This window comes from Salmo salar, chromosome ssa13 (genome assembly GCF_905237065.1).
Source record: "Salmo salar chromosome ssa13, Ssal_v3.1, whole genome shotgun sequence".
NCBI classification, from domain to species: domain Eukaryota; kingdom Metazoa; phylum Chordata; class Actinopteri; order Salmoniformes; family Salmonidae; genus Salmo; species Salmo salar.
In genome coordinates this window covers 55,725,393-55,752,114 of record NC_059454.1, presented here as the reverse complement: position 1 = coordinate 55,752,114, position 26,722 = coordinate 55,725,393, and the positions used below count along the sequence as shown (strand labels likewise).

The 26,722-nt window shown below is 42.9% G+C and overlaps 1 protein-coding gene across 2 annotated transcripts in view; it reads left to right on the top strand.

The window, feature by feature from the left end:
- Positions 1-26,722, top strand: part of LOC106567445 (serine/threonine-protein phosphatase 2A 55 kDa regulatory subunit B beta isoform) — an 88,792-nt gene that overhangs the window by 14,707 nt on the left and 47,363 nt on the right. The window contains exon 1 of one of the 2 annotated variants that reach the window (XM_014136709.2): positions 17,923-18,546. The exons of the other annotated variant lie outside the window; for it this stretch is intronic. Coding sequence (XP_013992184.1) covers positions 18,477-18,546 — 70 coding nt within the window. The 5' untranslated portion in view covers positions 17,923-18,476. Of the gene's footprint in view, positions 1-17,922; positions 18,547-26,722 lie in introns of those variants that run through there. 2 annotated transcript variants of the gene reach the window in all.

Genomic DNA, 26,722 nt, shown 5'->3' with positions numbered 1-26,722 from the left:
ATGTGTTTTTCTACAAGTTTATATATGTTTACAATAAGCAAGGGGAAGATATCAAAATAGGGGCATTGGGGAATAATAACATATTGTACTGTAGTGAAGCCGTCTCTAGAGTAATGCAAGGTCTCTTTCATGATCATGTGAAACGTCAATTTCTATGGAAATGCTGGGATGTGTTTTTCAATGATGTTAAAGGTTAAATTATGATGCAACTATGATGGTGATATGATATGGATTACAATTATGAATATTAAGGCTATATGCACTACATGTTACACACATAGACACTCAAACATGCAAATTGGCAGAGTTATTATTTATTTGGACATCACACATTATGGTCTTACTCTTATACAGACATCATACACACTCTCATTATATCATATCCAATATCATACACATCAACCTACTCAGATTTGTTATACACAATTTGTCTCAATTTTCTAACATCTGTGGCATTGGCTCACAGGCAAACAGGCTAGGGAATAAACAAAATATTGCTAGAACCTATTTCTTGAATTCTAAATATCAGACATTTGAAAGCTCTAATTTTGACCGTCATAATACCTCTGATGGCAGTAACTTTACAAGCACTAATTATGGTCAATTTAGACTGAGAATAGTATCTAGTTATGGTAAGGGGTGAAATAAATATAGCCAGTTATAACTGTAATGGTTTAGCAGATAAAAAGAAAAGATCAGTCTTTACGTGGCTAAAAGAAAAGGAATATAACATATACTGTTTACAGGAAACTCACTCTACATCCTTAGATGAAGTTGCGTGGGAAAAGGAATGCGGTGGTGAAATAATTTTCTATCATGGACAAAGGAACTCAAAGGGTGTGATGATATTAATTATGAAAAATTTCGATCTGAATGTGCAAATAATCAGGAATGATTCGCAAGGAAGGTGGATCCTTTTGAATATGAAAGTGGACGAAAAAGACATTTGGCTCATTAATCTATATGGTCCAAATCAGGATGATCCACACTTCTTCGAAAACATTTATACCAATTTATTAAACTTACAGGCAACAAATGATCTAATCATTATGGTAGGAGACTATAACACCAGTGTTAAGTACCTCAATGGACCGTAAAGGTAATCACTCTACAAACTATCATCACCGTGCCCTTAAGGAAATCAGAAATATTATTTACACATTCGAAATTGTGGATATTTGGAGACTAAAAAACCCAGACCTAGTGAGATATACATGGAGGAGACTTAATCAAGCTAGTCGTCTTGACTACTTTCTTGTCTCATTCTCTCTTGCATCAAAGGTTTAAAAAGTTAATAGGAGACAGAATGCGATCAGATCATCATCTAATCGGCATTCACATAACTCTTATAGATTTTCCACGTGGACGGGGATATTGGAAATTTAATCAAAGATTACTGGAGGGCAACCTATTTTTAACTAAGACAAAATAATTTATAACTGAATTTTTCCAGTATAATATAGGTTCAGTAAATCCCCTTATTGTTTGGGATACCTTTAAATGTACCTTCAGGGGTCATTCAATATTCATCAATAATAAAAAAGCCGTTTCTGGCTGAAGAAACAAGACTAACAAGGGAAATACAGGAAAGCAATAAAAACGATACTACAGAGATACAAAATAAGTTAGAGGAAAAACTAAAAGAACTTGAGGAACTTATTCTAGAATGATCTAATGTAATCTATTACATAAATAAAGCAAACTGGATGGAATATGGAGAAAAATGCACAAAATTCTTCCTGAATCTGTCACGCTCTGTCACGCTCTGACCTGTTTAGCTAGGCCAGGGTGTGATAAGTGGGTGGGCATTCTATGTTTTATTTTCTATGGTTTCCAATCAGAGGCAGGTGTCTATCGTTGTCTCTGATTGGAAGCCATACTTAGGCAGCTTTTTTCCACCTGTGTTTGTGGGATCTTGTTTTTGTATTGCTGTTAGTAGCCTGCAAAACTTTTCGTTCATTGTTTTTTTTTTTTTTTTGCCGGTTCACCGTTAAATAAAATATGATGAACCCAACCCACGCTGCGCCTTGGTCTACCTTTAACGACGGACGTTACAGAATCTCCAATACAGGAACGCTAACAAAAAGAATTTGCAGAAACTCGTTACTGAAGACGGAGTCATCTATGATTCTCCGAATGATATTTTAAAAGAGGAAGCTAATTATTTTAGGCAGAGTCATCTATGATTCTTCGAATGATATTTTAAAAGAGAAAGCTAATTATTTTAGGTAGAGTCATCTATGATTCTTCAAATGATATGCTAATTATTTTAGGCAGAGTCATCTATGATTCTTCAAATGATATTTTAAAAGAGGAAGCTAATTATTTTAGGCAGAGTCATCTATGATTCTTCGAATGATATTTTAAAAGAGGAAGCTAATTATTTTAGGTAGAGTCATCTATGATTCTTCAAATGATATTTTAAAAGAGGAAGCTAATTATTTTAGGTAGAGTCATCTATGATTCTTCAAATGATATTTTAAAAGAGGAAGCTAATTATTTTAGGCAGAGTCATCTATGATTCTTCAAATGATATTTTAAAAGAGGAAGCTAATTATTTTAGGCAGAGTCATCTATGATTCTTCAAATGATATTTTAAAAGAGGAAGCTAATTATTTTAGGTAGAGTCATCTATGATTCTTCAAATGATATTTTAAAAGAGGAAGCTAATTATTTTAGGCAGAGTCATCTATGATTCTTCGAATGATATTTTAAAAGAGGAAGCTAATTATTTTAGGTAGAGTCATCTATGATTCTTCAAATGATATTTTAAAAGAGGAAGCTAATTATTTTAGGTAGAGTCATCTATGATTCTTCGAATGATATTTTAAAAGAGGAAGCTAATTATTTTAGGTAGAGTCATCTATGATTCTTCGAATGATATTTTAAAAGAGGAAGCTAATTATTTTAGGTAGAGTCATCTATGATTCTTCAAATGATATTTTAAAAGAGGAAGCTAATTATTTTCGGCAGATGTTCTCTTTTCTTTTTTTCTGACACTGAACGACGATTACGGTAAGGAATTATTTCTAAATAATATAAAAAATGGAAAATTAACAAATGTACAGAAAGATCAGTGCGAAGGCCAAATTACAGAGGAATAACTTTTTGAGGCTATTAAATCCTTTCAGCCTGGAAAAACCCCAGGGCTTGATGGCATACCGGTAGAGGTATATCAAGTATTTTTTGATATACTAAAAGCTCCATTGTTAGATTGTTTTAACTACTGCTATAGAAATGGTAGTCTGTCAGGTACTCAGCAGGAAGGTCTGATTTCTCTATTATTAAAACAAGACCCAGATGGCAAATATAAAGACCCGGTCTATCTAAAAAACCGGAGGCCCCTTACACTTCAATGTTGTGATGCAAAAATACTAGCAAAATGCATAGCACTCGGAATTAAAAGGGTTTTACCAGGTATTGTTCATCCTGATCAGACAGGTTTTTTACATGGACGATACATTGGAGATAATATGACAACTACTAGAAATAATAGAACATCATGAAACATATAAGAATCCAGGAATGGTATTTATAGCGGATTTTGAAAAGGCATTTGATAAAGTAAGACTGGATTTTATTTATAAATGCCTGGATTTTTTTCCATTTCTGTGATTCTCTTATAAAATGGGTAAAAATAATGAATAGCAGCCCCTGTTATGATTTCAGTTGTCCTTGATGTCCTTTGTTTTAAATGTATTATTTTGGGGGGGTTTTGCATTGTTGTTTGCTGTTTTCTTCTGTCTTTTCCTTTTTTCTCTTTAGTTCATTCTCTTGGTTGTTGGTGCATTGGGGGGGTTCTTGGGGGTGGGGAATGGAATTAATTGTATTTTTTATTTATTTTTTCTTCTGGGTGGGGGGACTGTGGGAGGAGTCTCATATGGTTGAGGGACAGCTATTGGGGAACTGTGGGGGGATCTAGGAGGGTTCGGGTTTTACAAGATTGTGATCATGAAAAAGGAAACTATGGCATATATTTTATATCACTATCATGCATACGCACTCTCACACATAAGGATGGCTCTGTTGCGGAAAGACTGACACATGTTTGATAGTGTCTTGATGCTGTATTGGTTGTCCTTCATGTTCTAATACTTTAATGTTACCAGCCCAGCTTTGATGCACCAGTACTGACCTCGCCTTCTGGATGATAGCGGGGTGAACAGGCAGTGGCTTGGGTGGTTGTTGTCCTTGATCTTTTTGGCTTTCCTGGAGGGCAGGTAGTTTGCCCCAGTGATGTGTTGTGCAGACCGCACTACCCTCTGGAGAGCCTTGCGGTTGAGCGCGGTGAAATTGCCGTACCAGGCGGTGATACAGCCCGACAGGATGCTCTCGATTGTGCATCTGTAGAAGTTTGTGTGTTTTAGATGACAAGCCAAATTTCTTCAGCCTCCTGAGGTTGAAGAGGCGCTGTTGCGCCTTCTTCACCATGCTGTTTGTGTGGGTGGACCATTTCAGTTTGTCCGTGATGTGTACGCCGAGGAACTTAACTTTCCACCTTCTCCACTACTGTCCCGTGGATGTGGATAGGGGGGTGCTCCCTCTGCTGTTTCCTGAAGTCCACAATCATCTCCTTTGTTTTGTTGACATTGAGTGAGAGGTTATTTTCCTGACACCACACTCCGAGGGCCCATCGTTGTTGGTAACCAGGCCTACCACTGTAGTGTCGTCTGCAAACTTGATGATTGAGTTGGAGGTGTGCATGTCCACGCAGTCATGGGTGAACAGGGAGTACAGGAGAGGGCTGAGAACACACCCTTGTGGGGCCCCAGTGTTGAGCATCAGCGGGATGGAGATGTTGTTTCCTATCACCTGGGGGCGGCCCGTCAGAAAGTCCAGGACCCAGTTACACAGAGCAGGGTCGAGACCTAGGGTCTCGAGCTTAATGACGAGTTTGGAGGGTACTATGGTGTTAAATGCTGAGCTGTAGTCAATGAACAGCATTCTTACATAGGTATTCCTCTTGTCCAGATGGGATAGGGTAGTGTGCATCGTCAATGGACCTATTGGGGCGGTAAGCAAATTGGAGTGGGTCTAGGGTATCAGTGGAGGTGATATGGTCCTTGACTTGTCTCGCTGAAAGTTTTCCTGAGAGGTTTTATTACCGGTCTGAAAACGGAAATTCTAAGTTATTTGAAGGTAATTAAATAACATTCTGAGAACATCTTTCAATAAAACGTGTAATAACACTGCTAGCATAGTTTTTGTTAACCGTTTTGAACTCCAAGCACAGATAGGACACATGGAATTTCCTTTCCTTAGGCATTAATCCTGAAAACACATACATTTTTTATGTGGCACAGCATCAGTGAGATTCAACCCTGTAATATTTTCTTATCTATCCATGGAATTAGTCCTCTGTGCCACCAGGATGGAGCTAGCATGCCATGTTTTTTAACTCATACAAAGCTGTTCATTTTAGTCTATTCAAACAGACCCTATTTCAAAGGAAACAGGCACTCATTAAGATCAGGTGTGGCCAATTAGTGGGCGCGGCCAACACACCTGAACACACTTAACAATATAGGGGTTATAGAGTGTTTTGTTGATGCTGACGACGGAACGTATACAGTATGTTTTTAAATAACATTCTTAGAATGTTCACTGAACGTTGCCAAAGTTTTGTGGTTTTTATGGAAAGTTTTCTTATCTTTCTCTGAACAATCTGAGAACATTACTTTAAATAGAACCATGAGGAAACCTGTAAGAAACATTATGCTGAAGTACATAAATTCCCACAGAAGAACGTTGTTTATTAAAATTCTCAGAACAATGTGAGAACATGACTTTAAATAGAACCATGGTGAAACCTGTAAAAAACAAAGTACTGAAATTCTCACAGAAGATTGTTGTTTCTTAGTGTTCTCTGAACTATTTGAGAACATTTCCAATGTAAAACCAGTTGGAGAACGTTCCTAGAACATTACCAACATTTAAATTAAATGTAACCATGTTTGAACTGTTAGGAAATGTTCTTTTAAAGCAATGAAATACCAACAAAATAATGTATTTTTCTCAAGTTCTGTAAATGTGCTGAGAATGTTCCAGTGCCAAGCAACTATCTTGCACCATTCCCAGAAAGTTGTGGGTAAGGTTGTATGCAAAATAACCATAGAACAATCACACTCTAACCTAGCTCTAAGAAACATATGGTTCTAAGAACGTTATGTGCTAGCTGGGGGTCTTTTGATGCTGCTGTTACTTGCTTAAAAATATGTTCTTCTTAGCTTTGATTGATGGTGTTGTTGTGGCGTCTGTTTTACAGATTTGTTTGATATCACACTTGAAAGTTCCTTTCTTACACTAAGGCAACTACCCATGTGCCGTGCCTCTGGAAGTGCCTTCTTCTCGGTTGCTTAGGGCTCGGATACAGCAATCTGTATCTGTCATCATCCATAAAGCAGAGGAATTCATAAGAAGAGAGAGAAAAATAGTGCTGGTCTGTGTGTTTCTGCATTCCTGGCTGTACTCAATGGCTCTTAACTTGAGTTATTTTATTGGTAGTGTATTTACTTGTTGTTGTGTTCTCTCTCTCTCCTGCTGAGTAGGTGGCCATGTTATTGGCAAACAGGAACAAACCAATCATCTGTAGAGTGACGTTGGCTGAGCCTGTGCTGCCTGGTCCCTCCATGGGGGGTTGACTTTGTTTTGTGAACCACACCAGCGTTGTGTGTTACTGCTCTAACCCCCTCTCCTTTGCCCCCGCCACCCCTGCCTGCTATCGATGGTCTGACTCATGCCTCTATCTGTCACCCAGCTGTGCAACACGAGGCGAGCAACCTGACTGACCTGCTTTATCCAGCAGCACGTAGCTGGCCACACTCACTGACACCTCATCTATTCCGGCCCATTTCCACATGAAGCTCCCCAGTCCCCTCTCCCACTGCTGCTCCATCCATACCCACCCACAGCCCACTGCCTGTACTGAGCTCATAACCTGGGCCACTCATCCATGCTAAAGAGGGATTTACACCCAGGACAGGCCAGACATGGCGGGCAGGCAACATCATGTCAGACCTGGTCTGTTGTGGCCTGTGGTGGATCTGGATCATATACCTCCAAGATTCCAGGAGGGTTAGAATGTGAGTCCCGAGGGGAAGGGGGGGGGATTTGATGCTGTTTTTGATGTTGAATTGTGAAAGTGCATTTGGAAAGTGGTTGAAACACACTGTGTCGGGATGTTGTGATGTGAATCGCTGAGTTTTCAATCAAAGAGCTGAGAGATTCAGCTGACAAGTGGCGGGTAATGGCCATGTTAGAGAGACAACTGGCTGGGAATGTGCATCATGTGATTCTCTCATACAGTTGTTCAACAAGAAAGTTCTTCTACACATTTGATCTCAATATTCCTCCTCGTTTTTCACATAGTTCTCTTTTTCTCATCCTCTTGTATCTCTCCTCCACATAGTGGAAAAACCTTCGATACAACATTGTGTTCTAATCCAAAACCCCCTCATAGTGTATACAGGAAGCTGTGTGGTCAATGTTTCTAAAAATAGTGTCCCCAGGGCCGGCTCTAGCCTTTTGGTGCCCCCCCTGCCACTCTTGATGGCAGAGAGAAACGTTACATTTTTTAAGTTCATTTCCTGCTGTTCTACACATTTTGCTATGGGGCGGAGAGAAGATGGTGCAATTTTAGAACTAATTTACTGCAGTTCGACCAATTTTGCCATGGGGTGGAGAGAATTTATTTTCAGTTTTGATGCTAATTTCCTGCAATTCTACACTTTGCCATGACTTATGTCATCTTAATAATATCTGGGTGAAAGTGACGAACAAAATCACTGGTAGTCAGGGCCCATGGGCACAGTATCCGGCCATGATTACTACAAGTTTAGATAACTGGCTAGACTAACTAACCAATCTAACAATTGTTAGCTGACGTGGTTAATTGAGTGACTGTCAGTGACAAAACAAGAGAAACCGCTGATGCACAACCAAATTTCCTAATGTACACCTTGTGCATTCTACTATTCTATACTGAACAAAAATTTAAACGCAACATGTAAAGTGTTGGCCCATGTTTCATAATCAAAAATAAAAGATCCCAGAAATGTTCCATATGCACAAACAGCTTATTTCTTTCAAATGTTGTGCACTGCAGGAATGTCCACCAGAGCTGTTGCCAGATAAATGAATGTTAATTTCTCTACCATAAGCCGCCTACAACGTCATTTTAGAGAATTTGGCAGCATATCCAACCGGCCTCACAACCGCAGACCACATATAACCACACCAGCCCAGGACCTCCACATCCGGCTTCTTCACCTGCGGGATCGTCTGAGACCACCCACCTGGATAGCTCTGCCTGTAATAAAGCCCTTTTATCGGGAAAAAGATATTTTGATTGGCTGGGCCTGGCTCCCAAGTGGGTGGGCCTATTCCCTCCCAGGCCCACCCATGGCTGCACCCCTGCCCAGTCATGTGAAATCCATAGATTAGGACCTAACACATTTCTTTCAGTTGACTGATTTCCTTATATGAACTGTAAGTCAGTAACATCGTTGAAATTGTTCCATGTTGCGTTTATATATTGTTTCAGTATAACGCTCAACAGTAAGTTTATACCCTGATTGAGTTCTCCAAAATATATATATTATACTTTTTTGGGATGGGGGGGGCCCCTGGGGGCCCTAAGCAACAGCTTATGTCGCTTATGCTTGGAGCCAGCCCTGAGTGTCCAACCGAGTACATTTTCTGCTGATTTCCCTTAACACAGCACTTTTTTTCCTGATTTATCTGTATCTTTGAGCCCTGTGGAAGTCTCTCTCTTTTTCACTCTCTCTCGCGCTCGCTCTCGCTCTCTGAGACCACAGACCTGCCTGCCTGCTTGGCTGCCACTAACTCTGATGTCAAATTAGCCTGTCTGGGCCAGCCCTCTGGATGTGAACATCCCCAGTCCCAGTAATTTGCCCTCATTCTCTACCCCTTTATGGAGGCCACTACTGCTGCTGTGAGATGTGCAATTATGGTAAAAGTCTGTCTGCGACACATTAAACACCAATGTCTGCTGGACTGTGGGTATGCATGACACTTTAATTTTAAACCACCCTCCTTATGCTCTGAGACTCAAACTGGTTTTGTCCTTGTTTTTAGATGCTGACTCAACATTCTGAACGTTATTCTATATATATGTGTGTGTGGGGGGGTATTTACCTGGACATAGGATAAAATCATGCCATGCAACCCTTTGTAAAATAGCATAATATTGCTTTCACCTGTGCAAGCAATATTATGCTATTTTACAAAGGGTTGTATGGCATGATTTGGTATTTTATTTTACATATTAGCTTTTTTCTAGTTAATACCCTGTTACCCAAGTATATATCTTGTAGACACTCTATGGAATTAATTTAAACGTCAAAGCAAATGTTACTTTTGGTTATTGAATAATTAATATGATGTCTGAGTGCTAATTTCCTATACCGGTTGGAGCTGAGCTTCGTTCCTATATTACTGGTGTAATAGCTCAGACGGTCCAGTTGATGGTGCTGTAGGGTAAGACTTGGCTCCACCATGTGACTGCAGCCTCAGACACACAGGTTGTACAGAACAGATGTGTTTGACAACAAAAGACGGTGTTAAAGGATAAGCCGTGATTTCTTGCTTGACGTCCTCCCACGGCCCATATCCTGGAAGAGATTATTCTGATTTCTGTGTGTGTATATATGTATGTGTGTGGTGCTTGCTTGCGTTTTTGCGTGTGTGTTTCGCGGGTGCGCGTGCTTTGTGTGTGTGTGTGTGTGTGTACGTGCTTTCCTGCCTGCATGCGTGTGTATTTGGTAGGGGGTTTGCGTGAATAAAAATCGCTCTATTTGGAACCTCAGTAATGATCATTCACTGTGTATACAATGAGACAAGCCCACAGAATGGCATCCAATCGGCTGTATTGAATGAGAATGAAAAGCTGCTCATGCTGTAAAATGAGCTGAGGGACGATCTAACTGGGAGATCGGACCAACCAGTTAAGCCCAAGGCTTTGGATGCAATTTAAATCTGACACCGAAGGGCACTAAGGTCATTGATGTGGCGTTGAGCTGTGAAAAGGTCCTACAGAGCTAATCAAGAAATATCCTTGTTTGCTCGATCCACGAGCCTGTTGCATGTCATACGTGGCTGTACCTTATTGAAAATGCGTAGACGCTCATACAGTATAAAGCATCTCCCAATGACAGTAGAGTAGAGCACCTTTGTTTGTTTGATGAGGGGCCGTGCGTGCCTTCTCGTGTTGCACTGACACAGTTGTCATGGTGACTGGGCGATCACAGGGGCGCAGGCAGAGTCAGCTGGGGCCGGGACACCCCCAGCCACGGTCCCGTCTGCCTGATCCCCAGAATGCCCTTAGCCCCCGTCAGAGGAACGTCCGTCTGTTTCTCCTGTGGGCGGTGGCGGGGAGAAAACAACAGGTCTCCGTTTAGAGTGTGTGGCTACTGCCGTGAGCTGGCCATATGGTGCCGCTATTAAGCTCCCTCTGCAGAGAGCTGAACCAGGCAGACAGACAGACAGACAGACAGACAGACAGACAGACAGACAGACAGACAGACAGACAGACAGGCAGGCAGACAGGCAGGCAGGCAGGCAGGCAGGCAGGCAGGCAGGCAGGCAGGCAGACACCAGCTCATTCACAACGCTTACTGGAGAGAGTAGGAGCAGCTAGGAGGGGGCTGTCTATTGTTCTTTTTTTACTGTTGCTATAACTACTCTCTCTCCTCTCTGTCTATCTTTGTCTCTCTCTGTCTCTCTTCTCTGTCTGTATCTTTGTCTCTCTGTCTCTCTCCTCTGTCTGTCTCTGTGTGTCTCTCTGTCTCTCTCCTCTGTCTGTCTCTGTGTGTCACTGTCTCTCTTCTCTGTCTGTCTCTGTGTGTCACTCTGTCTCTCTCCTCTGTCTGTCTCTGTGTGTCTCTCTGTCTCTCTCCTCTGTCTGTCTCTGTGTGTCTCTCTGTCTCTCTCCTCTGTCTGTCTCTGTGTCTCTCTGTCTCTCTCCTCTGTCTGTCTCTGTGTGTCACTCTGTCTCTCTCCTCTGTCTGTCTCTGTGTGTCTCTCTGTCTCTCTCCTCTGTCTGTCTCTGTGTGTCTCTCTGTCTCTCTCCTCTGTCTGTCTCTGTGTCTCTCTGTCTCTCTCCTCTGTCTGTCTATGTGTGTCACTCTGTCTCTCTTCTCTGTCTGTCTCTGTGTCTCTGTCTCTCCTCTCTGTTTTCTGTGTCTCTCTCTGTCTCTCCTCTCTGTCGGTCTCTGTCTCTGTCTCTCTCTGTGTCTGTCTGTCTCTTTGTCTCTCTCTGTCTCTCCTCTCTGTCTGTCTCTGTGTCTCTCCTCTCTGTCTCTCCTCTCTGTCTGTCTCTGTGTCTGTCTGTCTCTGTGTCTCTGTCTCTGTGTCTCTGTGTCTGTCTCTGTGTCTGTCTCTGTGTCTCTCTGTGTCTCTCTCTGTCTGTCTCTGTCTGTCTCTGTGTGTGTCTCACTCTCTCTCAACAGTGGGGATATAACCACTACATTGTAGATGTAGATCCTAATTTGATCCAACACTCTCCATGATTTAACTCACTTCAAAGCTTTAAAACATCTCAAGTAAGTTCCTGTCCTTATGCTTGAGTTCCCAGGGACTTAGTGACGAGAACATTTCCCAGGGTGCTCTTCCAGTCTGTACAGTACCACCACCATTCCCCTCTGGAAGCTTTAGTCGGGATCCTGATTGAATATTTGGACAGCTTAGCCTGGCGCGGTGCTCTGTAGAATCATGGAGTAAAAGGGAATTACAGAATAGGAAAGATTAGATCCTGTTCTGTTTAGGCTCAGACATGATGTGCACATGTTCTATTTGGGGAGGTTCAGTGTTCTGTGCAGCAGTTGGAGAGGGGCCGAAGTGTCTGCTGGGGGGTCTAGGGAGCTGCCTGTGTCTGTCTGGCACGAAGCATTTACTAACTAGTCCTCCTGGATCCCCCTAAGTCCTGTTCACAGGCGATAGCCAATCACTGCCTCCAGGTTCACTACCACTGTCATAGACGTGGTGTGATTTGAGACACAGCCCTGGACAGTAAAGGAACTGGGGAGTTTTTTTGTTGTTGTTGCCACGTACACAGCTGGTGGAGGGAGGTTTTCATTAGAGATCAAATGCCGTGTATCAAGTCCTCCTGACCTTTTGATAGACAAGTGTCTGACAATATCTGGTCTACCTGCCGGTCCTTGCAACATGTGCGTTCTTTCACAGAGAGGGTGTCATTTAGTCAGAGAATGATAAAAAAAAACTGTTGAAACAAAAGGTTAAGTCACGCAGTTCAATTGTCTCGGTTCATCTGCTGGTGGCCTCACTTGCCTTCGTTTCCTTTCTTGGTCATCTATGAATAGACCAAATAGGGGAAGCATGAACCTGCTTCTTTTATTGGAGTCGATCTGTCACAAGCCTTAATGTCATTTTGATTGATTGCCTAGTAATTTGCTTACTAGGTACCGCAAGTCATTGCGAATGTGACTGGGAGGAAGTGGTGGAGGGGTTTAATGAGGCGTTGAGGCGACATAACCAGAACGGCCGCTGTTTATGAGCTGAAACGCATATCGGCTTCATTGACGAAATGGAGCCGGAGGTCTTCACCTGAAATGTATTGCTGCCTTTAAGTAATCTTTCACCAGGTTTATTTTTTTTTTAATTGCCTTGCTTTTCTAATTTTTGTGCACAACAGGAAGTGTGTGTCACTTTCCTATAAATTCATTAAGGTGACACAGGCCGTTTGAGTTCGGGGGAGGGTTTTCTAAAGGATTAGGCTTTGGCTATTGATTTCTCGGCTCGCATTGAATAAGAAATGAAGAGAACAAAGGGTAGGGTAGGAAAACATGAACAAAATGTAGGACTGGACCGGTCACGCTTGGCGGATGTGACCGCTGTCAATAAGTCAATGTATTGACGATGAATGTCGCGTCTGGCGTGTCACGCCACCCAGTGAGCGATTTCCGAGATTAGAGAGCGCATGAGGACCGTGGGACAGGTCACTCTGTCATCATCTGATCTGGATGGATCACAGATACAGTAAATGTCCTCTGTCACAGGAACAGTATACAGGACTAGGCTGTAGGGAAAAGACAAATCAGATGTACTTCCTCTGTTACAGGAACAGTATACAGGACTAGGCTGTAGGGAAAATAGTAAATGTAATGTAATGTAATGGAAAAGACAAATCAGATGTACTTCCTCTGTTACAGGATCAGTATACAGGACTAGGCTGCAGGGAAAAGACAAATCAGATGTACTTCCTCTGTTACAGGATCAGTATACAGGACTAGGCTGCAGGGAAAAGACAAATCAAATGTACTTCCTCTGTTACAGGATCAGTATACAGGACTAGGCTGTAGGGAAAAGCCATATCCTTTTAGCCATGCATCAGAAATGTGTGCTGGTATTATGACTTGGTATGGTCATAAATAATGTCTGAATTATTTTACATTTTATCTTCTTGATTTAGTGTCCAACATGTAGGCCTACACAGAACTGTGTTTCACAGCGATATCAAACCAATGCCATGTTATTGTATGTTATATGTGATTCTGTAGCTGTTATTGTTTGTGGTTTTATGGATCCCAGCCCAGGCCTAAAATAAGGATTGTAACTGGGAACTAGTGAGAGGACTAAGTTTAAAATAAACTAGACAATTTTTTAAAATCATCTGGCATCATCATTTACAAACATTCTGACTGTGGCGGACTTTCCTCAGAGAGGGAGGGAGGGAGGGAGGGAGAGATGCAGTAGTCATCATGTTTTAAGAAGGACTATTTGATTATCCTCCTGCAGGCTGCTTTTAATCCGCTCTCCCCCAGCCTGGCCTTTATCTTGTTTTCTCTCTCTCTCTCTCTCTCTCTCTCTCTCTCTCTCTCTCTCTCTCTCTCTCTCTCTCTCTCTCTCTCTCTCTCTCTCTCTCTCTCTCTCTCTCTCTCTCTCTCTCTCTCTCTCTCTCTCTCTCACTCCATCTTATTCTGGCTGTTTCTGAAATCTGCATTATTATGGAAAATTCTAGGATTCTCACTAAATCCATTTTCCATTTTCCATCCTGTGAGTGTGCGACCTATATTTTGTTCACCGTGTATTTCTCTCTCCTCCAGCCTCTCTCACCTCTCTCCTTCCTGTCTTCTATTTTACTCTACCTTGCAGCTCCAAACCCCCTGCCTAAAATAGACGAGTTGGCTCTCTTCCAAACTGCAGTTTGTGGAGCGTTTCGAGGTGTCTGAGCCGACAGGGGCTTGACAGAACTTATTTTCAAAATAATTCCCCTCTCGTAGCTAAATTCAGACGATGTTACTGCTATAAGAACATTCTCCATAAGGCAACCTCTGAAACCTCACTACCAGAGGAGAAAACATCACCAATCAAACCCACAGAAATCATGCCCTCATGATTAGCTTTTTCAGTTTTCTTCTTCAAAATAGGTCTTTGCCTGCAACTTTCTATACTTAACAGTCATGTCCCCCAGTTATTCAGGAGGACAGTTTTGACAGTTCTGCAGTCGGTGAGGTCTTGTTGCAACACATTTTTCTATACAGTACAGTGACTCTGTAAGCTGATTCCAGGTCAGTAGTTCAGATCCAGAGCTGGCCTATCAGGAGTGGTTATTTCATTTGGAGCTGGCAGGGTGCTTTTTACCACCGGACTTGCAGGTTCTCCTGCTCCAGGCGAACGTGTCCCTCTGCTCCTCCTCACCGTGGCAGCTGGCCAAATCGGCGTATGGCTCAATCCTATTTGCTATAAATTCAATTAGGCCACCCAGAGCCCACCACTTTGTGCTCTGCATTTGTAATCACGGATGTGTGTTGTTTAAGAAGAGGATCTCTCCTTTCTTTTTCTAGTCTGCTCCATTAGTGCTGCATGCGGTTAGTCTGGATCACGAGTCTCGCTGTGTTTTATGTAGTGATCTCTCTACTCTCTTTACTCTCCATGCTTTGTGTCCCTCTACAGGGACTGTGAGATCATTAAGACCTGCGTGACGTTTTTCTGTTCCCATAGATGCAGAGTGCTCCAGTGCTTAAGGGCAGGATGGATGGCTAGTAACCATAGCACTGCACAACTAGGCCCGCGGAGCGAGCTACCTCTCCTGGGTGAACAGAGCACACTGACCGAGGTGGTGGCGCTGGGCTTGATGTGGTTGGAGGAGGGTCATGGAGAGTGAGAGAGAGACGGGGGATGGGAGAGAGGGAACACAACACATCAGGGGAGTATTTCCCCCATAGCCACTGCAGCAGGAGCCAGGTGGGCACAGGGGGCAGGTTGAACGTCAGAGCCGACTCGGAGGCAGACCACGGCCATGTTCTCTGTGGAGGACAGCCCTGCGTGTTCCAATCGGCCTCCTTCCCCAGGTCGTGCAATTACGACGGCATCCACAAGAGCGATTGTGTGTTATAATTAGGTAATTATTGTCTGCGTGTTTTCGATGAGTGGCGCTGTGGTTCTCACAGCTTAGAAGCAGGTGTCCTGTTATGAGAGGAGGGATGCTAATACAAGTGTTGTGCTGGAATACTCTGCAGTATGCACTCCCAATGACCGATTTACTGATTATTCTGAGATCCCACTTCTGTGTGTGTACACAGTGCGCACAAACACGAACACGCTCACAACAGCTCAGCCGCGAAGCGGTAGGCCACAAGAGCCCTCAGAACGGGACCGCCGATTGCTGAAGCGCGTAGCGCATAAAAATTGCCTGTCCTCGTTGGCAACACTCACTACCGAGTTGCAAACTGCATCTGGAAGCAAGGTCAGCACAATAACTGTTTGTCAGGAGCTTCATGAAATGGGGTTCCACTGCTAAGCAGCCGCACACAAGCCTAAGATCACCATGCGCAATGCTAAGTGTCGGCTGGAGTGGTGTAAAGCTCGCCACCATTGGACTCTGGAGCAGTGGAAACGCGTTCACTGGAGAGATGAATCAGGCTTCACCGTCTGGCAGTCCGACGGACGATTCTGGGTTTGGCGGATGCCAGGAGAACACTACCTGCCCCAATGCATCGTGTCAACTGTAAAGTTTGGTGGAGGAGGAATAATGGTGTGGGGCTGTTTTAGTTTCAGGGAAGGGAAATCTTAACGCATACAATGACATTCTAGACGATTCTGTGCTTCCAACTTTGTGGCAACAGTTTGGGGAAGGCCCTTTCCTGTTCCAGCATGACAATGCCCCCGTGCACAAGCGAGGTCCATACAGAATTGGTTTGTCGAGATTGGTGTGGAAGAACTTGACTGGCCTGCACAGAGCCATAAACCTCAATCGAACACCTTTGGGATGAATTGGAACACCGACTGCGAGCCAGGCCTAATCGCCCAACATCAGTGCCCGACCTCACTAATGCTCTTGTGGCTGAATGGAAGCAAGTCCCCGCAGCAATGTTCCAACAACTAGTGGAAAGCCTTCACAGAAGAGTGGAGGCTCTTATAGCAGCAAAGGAGGGACCAACTCCATATTAATGATTTTGGAATGAGATGTTCGACGGGCAGGTGTGCACATACTTTTGGTCATGTAATGTATGTTTCTCTCAACCATCACCACTATAATACAGAGGCATTGGATTGGAAATGGGTTTGGTCGGTGGTGTATTTTTACAGTGAACAGGCAAATAGAGAGAGGTTTCAGTCAACAGACTGTTGCTGTGGTTGTGTGTCCTGGAAGCAGAAGCTTTAATTAAAGCAGTCAGATTATTGATCTCAGTCTTGGCTTCCTCGAGGCTGTTTCCACCCCATACAGTATCATTGCAGAATAAAATGGTCTTTCTGCAAGCCCCTTAGAACCCTGTGTGTGTGTGTGTGTGTGTGTGTGTGTGTGTGTGTGTGTGTGTGTGTGTGTGTGTGTGCGTGTGCGTGCGTGTGCGCGCGTTTGTGTGTGCGTGCGTGCGTGCGTGTGTGAGTATCAGGGCTTATGTGTTTTCACACTAGTGTGTGCCTGCCTGTCTGTCTGCATACAGAATAATAATACATCTAAGCCCTCCTCCTTCCCAAGGACAGCAATGAGCTCTGCCTGTTAATGTCATCCATCAGAAGGCCTCTCTAATGCATTCTCCCAGTCTCCCAGTCTCCCAGTAATAAGAGCACATCCCAGTGTGGTGATTCTGGAGAAAATCAATGCCTTTTTAATTCCCTCTTCCTGTTGCTTTATACCCCTCAGCGCCCAAATAGAATTACCATAACAGTTTGTTCAAACCCCATGACGGCAAAGACCGATTCTATACCATTTAGAGTGAACGTGAACCCTGATGATTCAGGGGTCGGTGACGACTATCTCCTTATTAAAAGGATTAGGGGTTGAGGAAGATGGTTTGTCATGGTGCGGAGACAATTAGAATGGGGAATATTCAACTGGTCATAAGTGGGGTGGATGGAACTTATTTTCATGACATGCATCAGTGACCTTCATCATTTTGAGGATGTAGATAATGGCATGCATCAGTGACCTTCATCATTTTGAGGATGTAGATAATGGCATGCATCAGTGACCTTCATCATTTTGAGGATGTAGATAATGGCATGCATCAGTGACCTTCATCATTTTGGGGATGCAGATAACGTCTGTGATTTATCCAGACCTAGCTGAAGGGCAGTGGGCCGTTAAAACATTATCCTACAGCACAGATTATTTAACATGTAGGGGCAGGATGGGTAGGGGGAGGTCTCTGACAGCCACACGTCACCAACACCACCATGCCCAAACCCAACTAGGGGAAATTAGTGTGGGCACACATACACAGAGACACAAGCAGGCAGACACACACACACACACACTTTTGGGGGTAACAATTACCAGAAACGATTAGAAGGGTCTTTGTTGATCAACAAAAATAAAATATGTGACCACCGTGTCCCCCTGATATGAGGGCGCATCCGTGCGCTCTGCCCCCGCATGTGCGCTCTGCCCCCGCATGTGCGAACACATCACTGTGATGCTGACGCAGGTCGACAGAGGCAAGCTGTCAGGGCGGAGCCAGTAACGCAATGCGCGAATGGGCAGTGGCAACAGCAGGCTAGCAGTGAAGCACCCGGTGAGGTTTGGCGGCAGAGCGACACGTCGAGGCGAAACGGGGTGATCCAAGAGGAAACGGACGCTGCGATGCAAGCAGACTGGGGCAAAATAAGAACCAGCTCACACACCCTGCTCTGATTTCTGGACTGTTTTATTGCGCCTCTGGCAATGGAGACGTAATGCGCAGCTATTTTCTTGCTGTCAGTTTTATAGGTCGTTTTCTGCCACTTTAATCTGAGCCTATTATTGGCAGACATCCGACGACTCAACGGTCTTCTCGAAAGGGACAGGCTTTTTCCTCATATGATATTGTATCGAACGGTTTATTTATTCGTTCAGGAGCAAACGTTGAGGTTTCTGCCTCTTTTCCAGATTCTTATTTCTGGAAAGGGTCTAATCATGACGAAAAGCGCGCAGCTTGCGCCGACCCTGTGCTGAAGCGATGTTTCAGGACCATGGATACTTGTTTCTCTGTTTCTGGTTTACAAAATAAGTGTCACAAATGGATGAAGAAATCGACACCCGCAAAATAAACAACAGCTTCCTCCGGGACCACAACTATGCAACTGAAGGTATTGTAATGAAAGAGGCAGGGAGTGTAGCTGGAATCTTCCACCTTCTGATCAGTAGCTCAGTGTGCCATCAACTGTTCTACAAAAGCATGCTCTATGGTACCCCATATATAGACCTAAGTACGTAACTTTAGCGCCTATTGACGATAGTATCTTCTCAATGGGGGAGTTTTGTTAAGAGCCCCGACATGGTACGGTTTTGGAAACATAATGCACGTAGGCCTAAATCTTTCATATCAGCGATTAATAATTTAATAAAAAACAAAGGTTAAATTACTACATGTTTATAGGGTTGGGGTTCCCACAAGGCCATATTTCCATGTTGCAGAGCTTATTTATGGAAAACACATAGGAAAGACGTGTACCTGTTGTAATTATTTATCTGCGTCCCCGAACACCTGTCTTCAAACTGAAAACGGACGCCACAAACATGTCACATAACAAATACTGTCAGCTGCAACGGTGTTAAAATCGGTTAAAACAGTATACATTTAGCATTTGTGAAATGATTTTGATGTGATTTGAAAGTAGGGGGATTTATGATTCTAGAACCGTACCGCAATTGAGATTCAATTCACGTTTAGATGGAGTATTTGGCTGTGTTGGCTGCCAGAGCCAACTCGCCTCTAAACAGAACTTGTAAGGTCCTTGGGGGGTTCTCCAGCTCGGCTGAGGATTATTTTCATACAGGAGTAATAAAGGCCTAGTGCACTAATTTGGTCAACATTTTTTTTCAATTTATATAAATGAATTATTTTTTTATTGTGATTTAACAGGGGGTGCATCAGCACGACTACTTCCCGCGACAATGCTGAGTTGTCATAGCTATGAGTCTGTACAGTCTCTTTCTCAGGAAAAGTGTTAGGCTATGTAAAATGAATGGCTGTCTGGCATTAGCCTATAGTGTTGCATTATATATTGAGAAGTTCAGATATTGGAGAATACACAATGCAGTCACGGATATGTGTGTGTATTCCGAATGAATCACTGAAGCTACGCACATCCCGATGCATGAGAAGCAGGTCAGAGGAGACTTGGTGGGAGAATCTAAATCCCATTCTCCTCGTGTCCTCTATCCTCTCTCCTCGCCTCCTTCTCAAAACCCATTGGATGAGAAAGCCAGAGGACCCTCCCCTTTGACCTTCTCCAATGGGTTTAGGGAAGGAAGCGAGGAGAGAGGATGCGAGGAGGACTCAATTGAGATTATACTGGGGAGTTCACACAGGGAAATAGGTTTATCCCTCTGGCCAACTACACTGAACAAAATTATAAATGCAACATGTAAAGTGTTGGTCTCATGTTTCATGAGCTGAAATAAAAAATCCCAGAAATGTTCAATATGCACAACTTTTTTCTTTCAAATTTAGTGTACAAATTTGTTTACATCCCTATTAGTGAGCATTTCTCCATAGCCAAGATAATCCATCCACCTGACTGGTGTGGCATATGAAGAAGCTAATTAAACAGCATGATCATTACACAGAGGGGGAGTATTTCTGTCTGAAATAAAGTCATTTTGTGGGGAAAAACTCATTCTGATTGGCTGGGCCTGGCTCTCTAGTGGGTGGGCCTATGCCCTCCAAGTCCCACCCATGGCTGCACCCCTGCCCAGTTGTGTGAATTCCATAGATTTTGGCCTAATTCATTTATTTCAATTGACTGATTTCCTGATATGAACTGTAAGTCAGTAAAATCTTTGAAATTGTTGCATGTTGCGAATATATTTTTGTTCAGTATACAACAAGAGATCACCAGCAGCATTATGTTGATCATTTCGTATCAACCACATGAGTAGCCTAAATATTTATTGATAACGACACAGTAATTCATTTAGAGAGACATTATGGCTACTTATTTTAATTTTTAATAGGCTATCTGAATTGTTTCAAATCAAAAGATAATACAAAATTAAATATCCTATACGTTGGTTGTAAATGTAAAGGACACTCAACACTGATAGAAAATTTGTCCTGCTTTCCCTATGGCTGGTTATGCTGTATTGTTTAGGGTCTGTGCTGTAGCCTATAGCAGTGGAATAAAGCATTGGGGTTGGTGGTGTCAGAGTAGTGCAGGCAATCAGATTGTTTGCTGTTCAGAATGAAAGTTTAGTTCTCTGTGCATTTTGTCTGTTTAATGTCAATACTGAAATATGCAAGATAGCAACACTAAGCAAAGGCACAAACAGGATTCTACGCTTTTCCATGTTGATTTCCATCTTGCATATGCCTTTGATTTATTGATTCGGGGCTATATCAAGACTTAGGCAACAGTAAGCAGAGAAATCATGTGAGCCAAAGCTAAAGCTAAATAAACTCAGCAATAAAAGAAACGTCCTCTCACTGTTAACTGCGTTTATTTTCAGCCAACTTAACATGCGTAAATATTTGTATGAACATAACAAGATTCAACAACTGAGACATAAACTGAACAAGTTCCACAGACATTTGACTAACAGAAATGGAGTAATGTGTCCCAGAACAAAGGGGGGGTCAAAATCAAAAGTAACAATCAGTATCTGGTGTGGCCACCAGCTGCATTAAGTACTGCAGCGCATCACCTCATGGACTGCACCAGATTTGCCAGTTCTTGCTGTGAGATGTTACCACACTCTTCCACCAAGGCACCTGCAAGTTCCTGGACATTTCTGGGGGGAATGGCCCTAGCCCTCACCCTCCAATCCAACAGGTCCTAGACGTGCTCAATGGGATAGCAGAACACTGACATCCCTGTCTTGCAGGAAATAACGCATAGAACGAGCAGCATGGCTGGTGGCATTGTCATACTGGAAGGTCATGTCAGGATGAGCCTGCAGGAAGGGTACCACATGAGGGAGGAGGATGTCTTCCCTGTAACGCACAGCGTTGAGATTGCCTGCAATGACAACAAGCTCAGTCCGATGATGCTGTGACACATCGCCCCAGATCCTCCACCTCCAAATCGATCCCGCTCCAGAGTACAGGCCTCGGTGTAATGCTCATTCATTCGACGATAAACTGCGAATCCAACCATCACCACTGGTGAGACAAAACCGTGACTCGTCAGTGAAGAGCACTTTTTGCCAGTCCAGTCTGGTCCAGCGACGGTGTGTTTGTGCCCATAGACAACGTTGTTGCCGGTGATGTCTGGTGAAGACCTGCCTTATAACAGGCCTACAAGCCCTCAGTCCAGCCTCTCTCAGCCTATTGCGGACAGTCTGAGCACTAGATGGAGGGATTGTGCGTTCCTGGTGTAATTCGGGCAGTTGTTGTTGCCATCCTGTACCTGTCCCGCAGGTGTGATGTTTGGATGTACTGATCCTGTGCAGGTGTTGTTACACGTGGTCTGCCACTGTGAGGACGATCAGCTGTCTGTCCTGTCTCCCTGTTGTGCTGTCTTAGGCGTCTCACAGTACGGACATTGCAATTTATTGCCCTGGCCACATCTGCAGTCCTCATGCCTCCTTGCAGCATGCCTAAGGCACGTTCACGCAGATGAGCAGGGACCCTGGGCATCTTTCTTTTGGTGTTTTTCAGAGTCAGTAGAAAGGCCTCTTTAGTGTCCTAAGTTTTCATAACTGTGACCTTAATTGCCTACCGTCTGTAAGCTGTTAGTGTCTTAACGACTGTTCCACAGGTGTTCATTAATTGTTTATGGTTCATGGGAAACACTGTTTAAACCCTTTATAATGAAGATGTGTGAAGTTATTTGGATTTTTACAAATTATCTTTTAAAGACAGGGTCCTGAAAAAGGACTGTTTCTTTTTTTGCTGAGTTTATGTGTGGATGGATGAGGGGCTGGGCAGTGAGAGGAGAGAGAGAGAGAGCTGAAATAACCATATAGGATTAAGCTGAACCACCAGATAGGCAGATGCCACTGGCGTCAGACAAATGCAACACATAAGACAAGCTTAACTCCAATTTTTCTCTCCCATTCTCTCATGTGAAAGCCAGCCAGGACCAAAACATTTTCTCTCTCTTTAATCAGCTTCACCTCTAAGCTGCCAGACTACTGCCTTTTCCAGGAGGGCTTAACCTGTGCCATTCTTTATACTGAAAGTGTTGTTGCATTGTCTTAGAGGGAAGCGTACCCTGCTCGTTTCACTATATGGGTAACTGTAAGATCTATACTGTAGTGTTCTGCAGTCTTCCTAGTGCTGCATATCCTGGAGGGAACAGAAGGTTTTTACAGAAACGTACGTGTTACAGGCTCTGAGGTGTACAGCTCACTCGTTTCTCCTCTATGTATGAAGACACTGAGGTGAAGACAGGAGCCTCGGGTGAAAGTGAGCAGCAGGAGTAAAATAATATTTTTTTTATTCAGGTTCATCTGAATTCTTATTAAAAAAAATCTATCAAGAAATGCTAGAAATTCGTTTTCAATAATGGGTGTCACCCAATATGTTGTTCATATTCATATTAGCTTACCTAGCTTTACATTAATATATTTTCAATTTATTTGCGATTCCTAAAAGAATGTGTAGAGCCAATTGACAAATTGTGAAGTGATTTTCCTCATATTATTGTCTCCTCACAATCTAATTGGGAATAATGAGTAAATCATACAATTTCTGAGGCAAAACAATGTAGACAAATTACGTTCTCCCCTCCCCCACATCTCCTCCCTAAAAGCATATTACTACTATCGCCGTCTCTAGCACCTTCTCAAGGGCATGATGGCTGGAGGGGGGCTGAAGGCTGCCAGTAACCCCCCTCCTCCATCACTAAGAGCCCAGGTTAAGCCTGTTTCCGAGTGAATGACCCTGCCTCACCCACTGACCTACAAACACTACCAAACCCTTGCCCCCCAGCCCCTTCCACCTACTCACCAGGAGCTTAGCCCCCCCCCCAATCCACACCCCTGTGTGCTTTCTCCCCAAGGACCACAGAGTGTAAATAATTCAGGTACCGTCCTCTCTCATCCACCAGAAGAATATTTACAACCTCCCCTCCCTCCTCCCAGTCTGCTGTCTGTGGCTGTGTCCTATTATAAGGTCGGCCTGCGTTTGAATGGAAGGGAAAGGAGAGGATCTCAAGGCCACCAGACTGCTGTCTCCATCTTACCATTACTACTAAAACACATGGCATACACAACCTCTATACCTCTATAAAGACAGCTCATGTCATCTCAGTCTATGATGAAGTAGATGACATGAACTAGGTGTAATGGGGTACATTTCACGCCTTAAGTATTGATTTCAAAAATCGAAAAATTCGTAAACATGAAAAATAAAGTTCAAAATGTAAAAGTTATATTTTTGAGGAAAAGTGAAATAATGGATGTTGAGATAAAAAAATTAATAAATTGAAAGCAAAATGCAAGCAAATAATTTTAAAGCGAGAGCAAATGATTTGAAAACTAATGCAAAGATAGTTTTCAGTTCAAATTTTCCAACAACCAACTGTTAAATCTATTTCGCCTATGCTCTTGCCGGCAGTTCACAGGAGGCTGATGAGGGGAGGACGGCTCATAATAATGGCTGGAATGGAGTGAATGGAATGGTATTAAAACATATGGAAACTATGTGTTTGATACCATTCCATGAATTCCATTCCAGCCATTATAATGAGCCCGTCCTCCCAAATGAAGGTGCCACTAGCCACCTTTTACATTGTTGCCCCTATATCCAGCTAATGTTCACTGTGTTCAGCAGAGAGAGTATTCAGAGGTGGTTTCGCAGCACACAGCCTCATCATTGTGCTAATAGAAAAAGACACCTTAACCAACTTGCCCAATGAATGTCTCTAGCTTCAATAGTCCAGAACATTTTGCTATGGGTAATTCAGATACATACATTATTGTATGCTTTCCGTAAACCAAGTAATTGTTTTGACCGTAAAGGGCGTAATGTGATTTCAATCTCATGATGAATGTCTCCAGCTAGATAAATAGCTAGCTAAGTGGTGTACACACGAGTCCCTGGCCTAAATACAATGATGTAGCTAGCTAGCTAGCTAACTGGAGACATTTGTCATGGGTCTAAAATCACAATGGCCTATTCGGACGTGACATCACTTGGTTTAGTAAAAACATACGGGCAAACCTTTCACTATGGCTGGCAGTGGCTAGCTACAGGCATGCAGAGTCTGGCGATTCATTCCATTTGGCAAGCTAGTCAGACAACTAATCAAGCCAACTAAGCTAACATATTTAAAAATTGTCACGTGTCAATAATTATTGGGTATTAGAAGCATATCTATATAATACCTTTCATGACAAACCATGTAACTAGTTAGGTAAACATATTCATTTAATAGATAGGAATTTAAATAGAAAACGGAACTATTTTGGCATTAGTTTTCAAAAAAGGAGTTATTGCTTTAAAATTCAAGTTTTGCTCTCAATTTAAAATTATTTGCTTGCAAGTTTTTTTGTTTTGCTATTGATATAATTCATTTTTTTCCCAATTTTACAAATTCTGCTTTTGATTTTTTTACATCCATTGTTTCACTTTTTCTAAAAACATGAAAAATAGTTGAAAATGTTTAAGATTTATTTTATTTTGAATTCAATACATAAGGTGAGAAATTTACCCCATGTAGATGACTGTCATCAACTCTCTGTTCTGTCTGGGAGGTTGTCTAGAGTTATGGGAGATGTGGATAGATGCAGACAACTGTGCATTTTTAAGAGAAAAGCTTTGAATCTCAACAACCATGCTATTCATCCCCAGATGTTTTAGATGTACTGTTTCCTTAGGGGGAATATAATTGACTTGGACTTTTTAAAAACTTTTTGGAGTGCACTATCCACTGTCCAAGTTAGAGCAGGGAATATGTCGTTATGAATCAGGAAGAACTCATAGAAATGGCCAGGGGGTAAGCTGTTCTCCTCATGATGGTCCGATGCTACTTGTTTGACATTCAGATTAATAATTGATGACTCATACATTTTTAAAATATATTTTAATGCATGTTGTGTTTACCTCTGCCTGTTACTACTGTTAGCATCCTCCACTAGAAGAAAAGACAAAACGTAAACTGTGCACTTTAACCTATTTTACGATGATACCGTGAGAGGAGCATTGTGTATCTTCCTTTCACCATTTTAGTCCCCAATCCCCTCACTTCTGCTTTGCTCTTTGTGGTCTAGGCATGGTTACTGTAAAGCACTTTGTGAGAACTGCTGATGTAAAAAAAAGGTATTATAAAATCTAGAAAAGAGGAAAACCCTCTCATTGTGTTATTTTGATTGATGACATGAGAGTGAGACCAGAGAAGTAATTAGACCAGGGCATTAGAGCAGAGCTAACATAACGTCCATGGTTCTCTGTCTATGTTGTCTCTCGGAGAGGGAACACTACAGTACCACTGGGATCTCTTTTCCGTCAGCAAACCTTTTGGGAGAGAGGATTCCTTCTGTGAGATGGGGCTTGAATTTGATGGCGTGGATTTAGTCCTACATGAACGCACACACTGGGTGATGTGTGAGTGAGGCGGTGTCACGCGGTGATTGTGCCCTCTCTAATCAGATCTCAGCCTCTTAGAGGGCTCATCCTCTCCCCTCCCAATCGGCTCCCTCCCTGCACACTGACAGGGACAGAGATTTATGGACCTCCCAATTCTCACAAAATGGATACGGGCGGGAGGTGGAAGAGGGAGGAAGACGGGCTACTGTTACAGGGACAAGCATGTACAGTGCATTCGGAAATGATTCAAAAACATTTTTTCTCATCAATCTACACACCACCCCTTAATGACAAAGTGAAAACAGGCTTGTAGACATTTTTGCAAATGTATTAAAAACAAAACACAGAAATACGTTATTTACATAAGTATTCAGACCTTTGCTATGAGACTCGAAATGAAGCTCGGGTGCCTCCTGCTTCCATTGATCATCCTTGAGATGTTTCTACAACTTGATTGGAGTCCACCTGTGGTAAATTCAATTGATTGGACATGATTTACACACACTGGTCTACATAAGCTCCCACTGTTGACATTGCATGTCAGAGCAAAAACCAAGGCAAGAGGTCGAAGGAATTATACGTAAAGCTCAGAGACAGGATTGTGTCGAGGCACAGATCTGGGGAAGTGTTCCAAAAAATGTCTGCAGCATTGAAGGTCCCCAAGAACACAGTGGCCTTCATCATTCTTAAATGGAAGAAGTTTGGAACCACCAGCCAAAGCCCGGACTTGAACCCGATCGAACATCTCTGGAGAGACCTGAAAATAGCTGTGCAACAGTAGATGACATGAA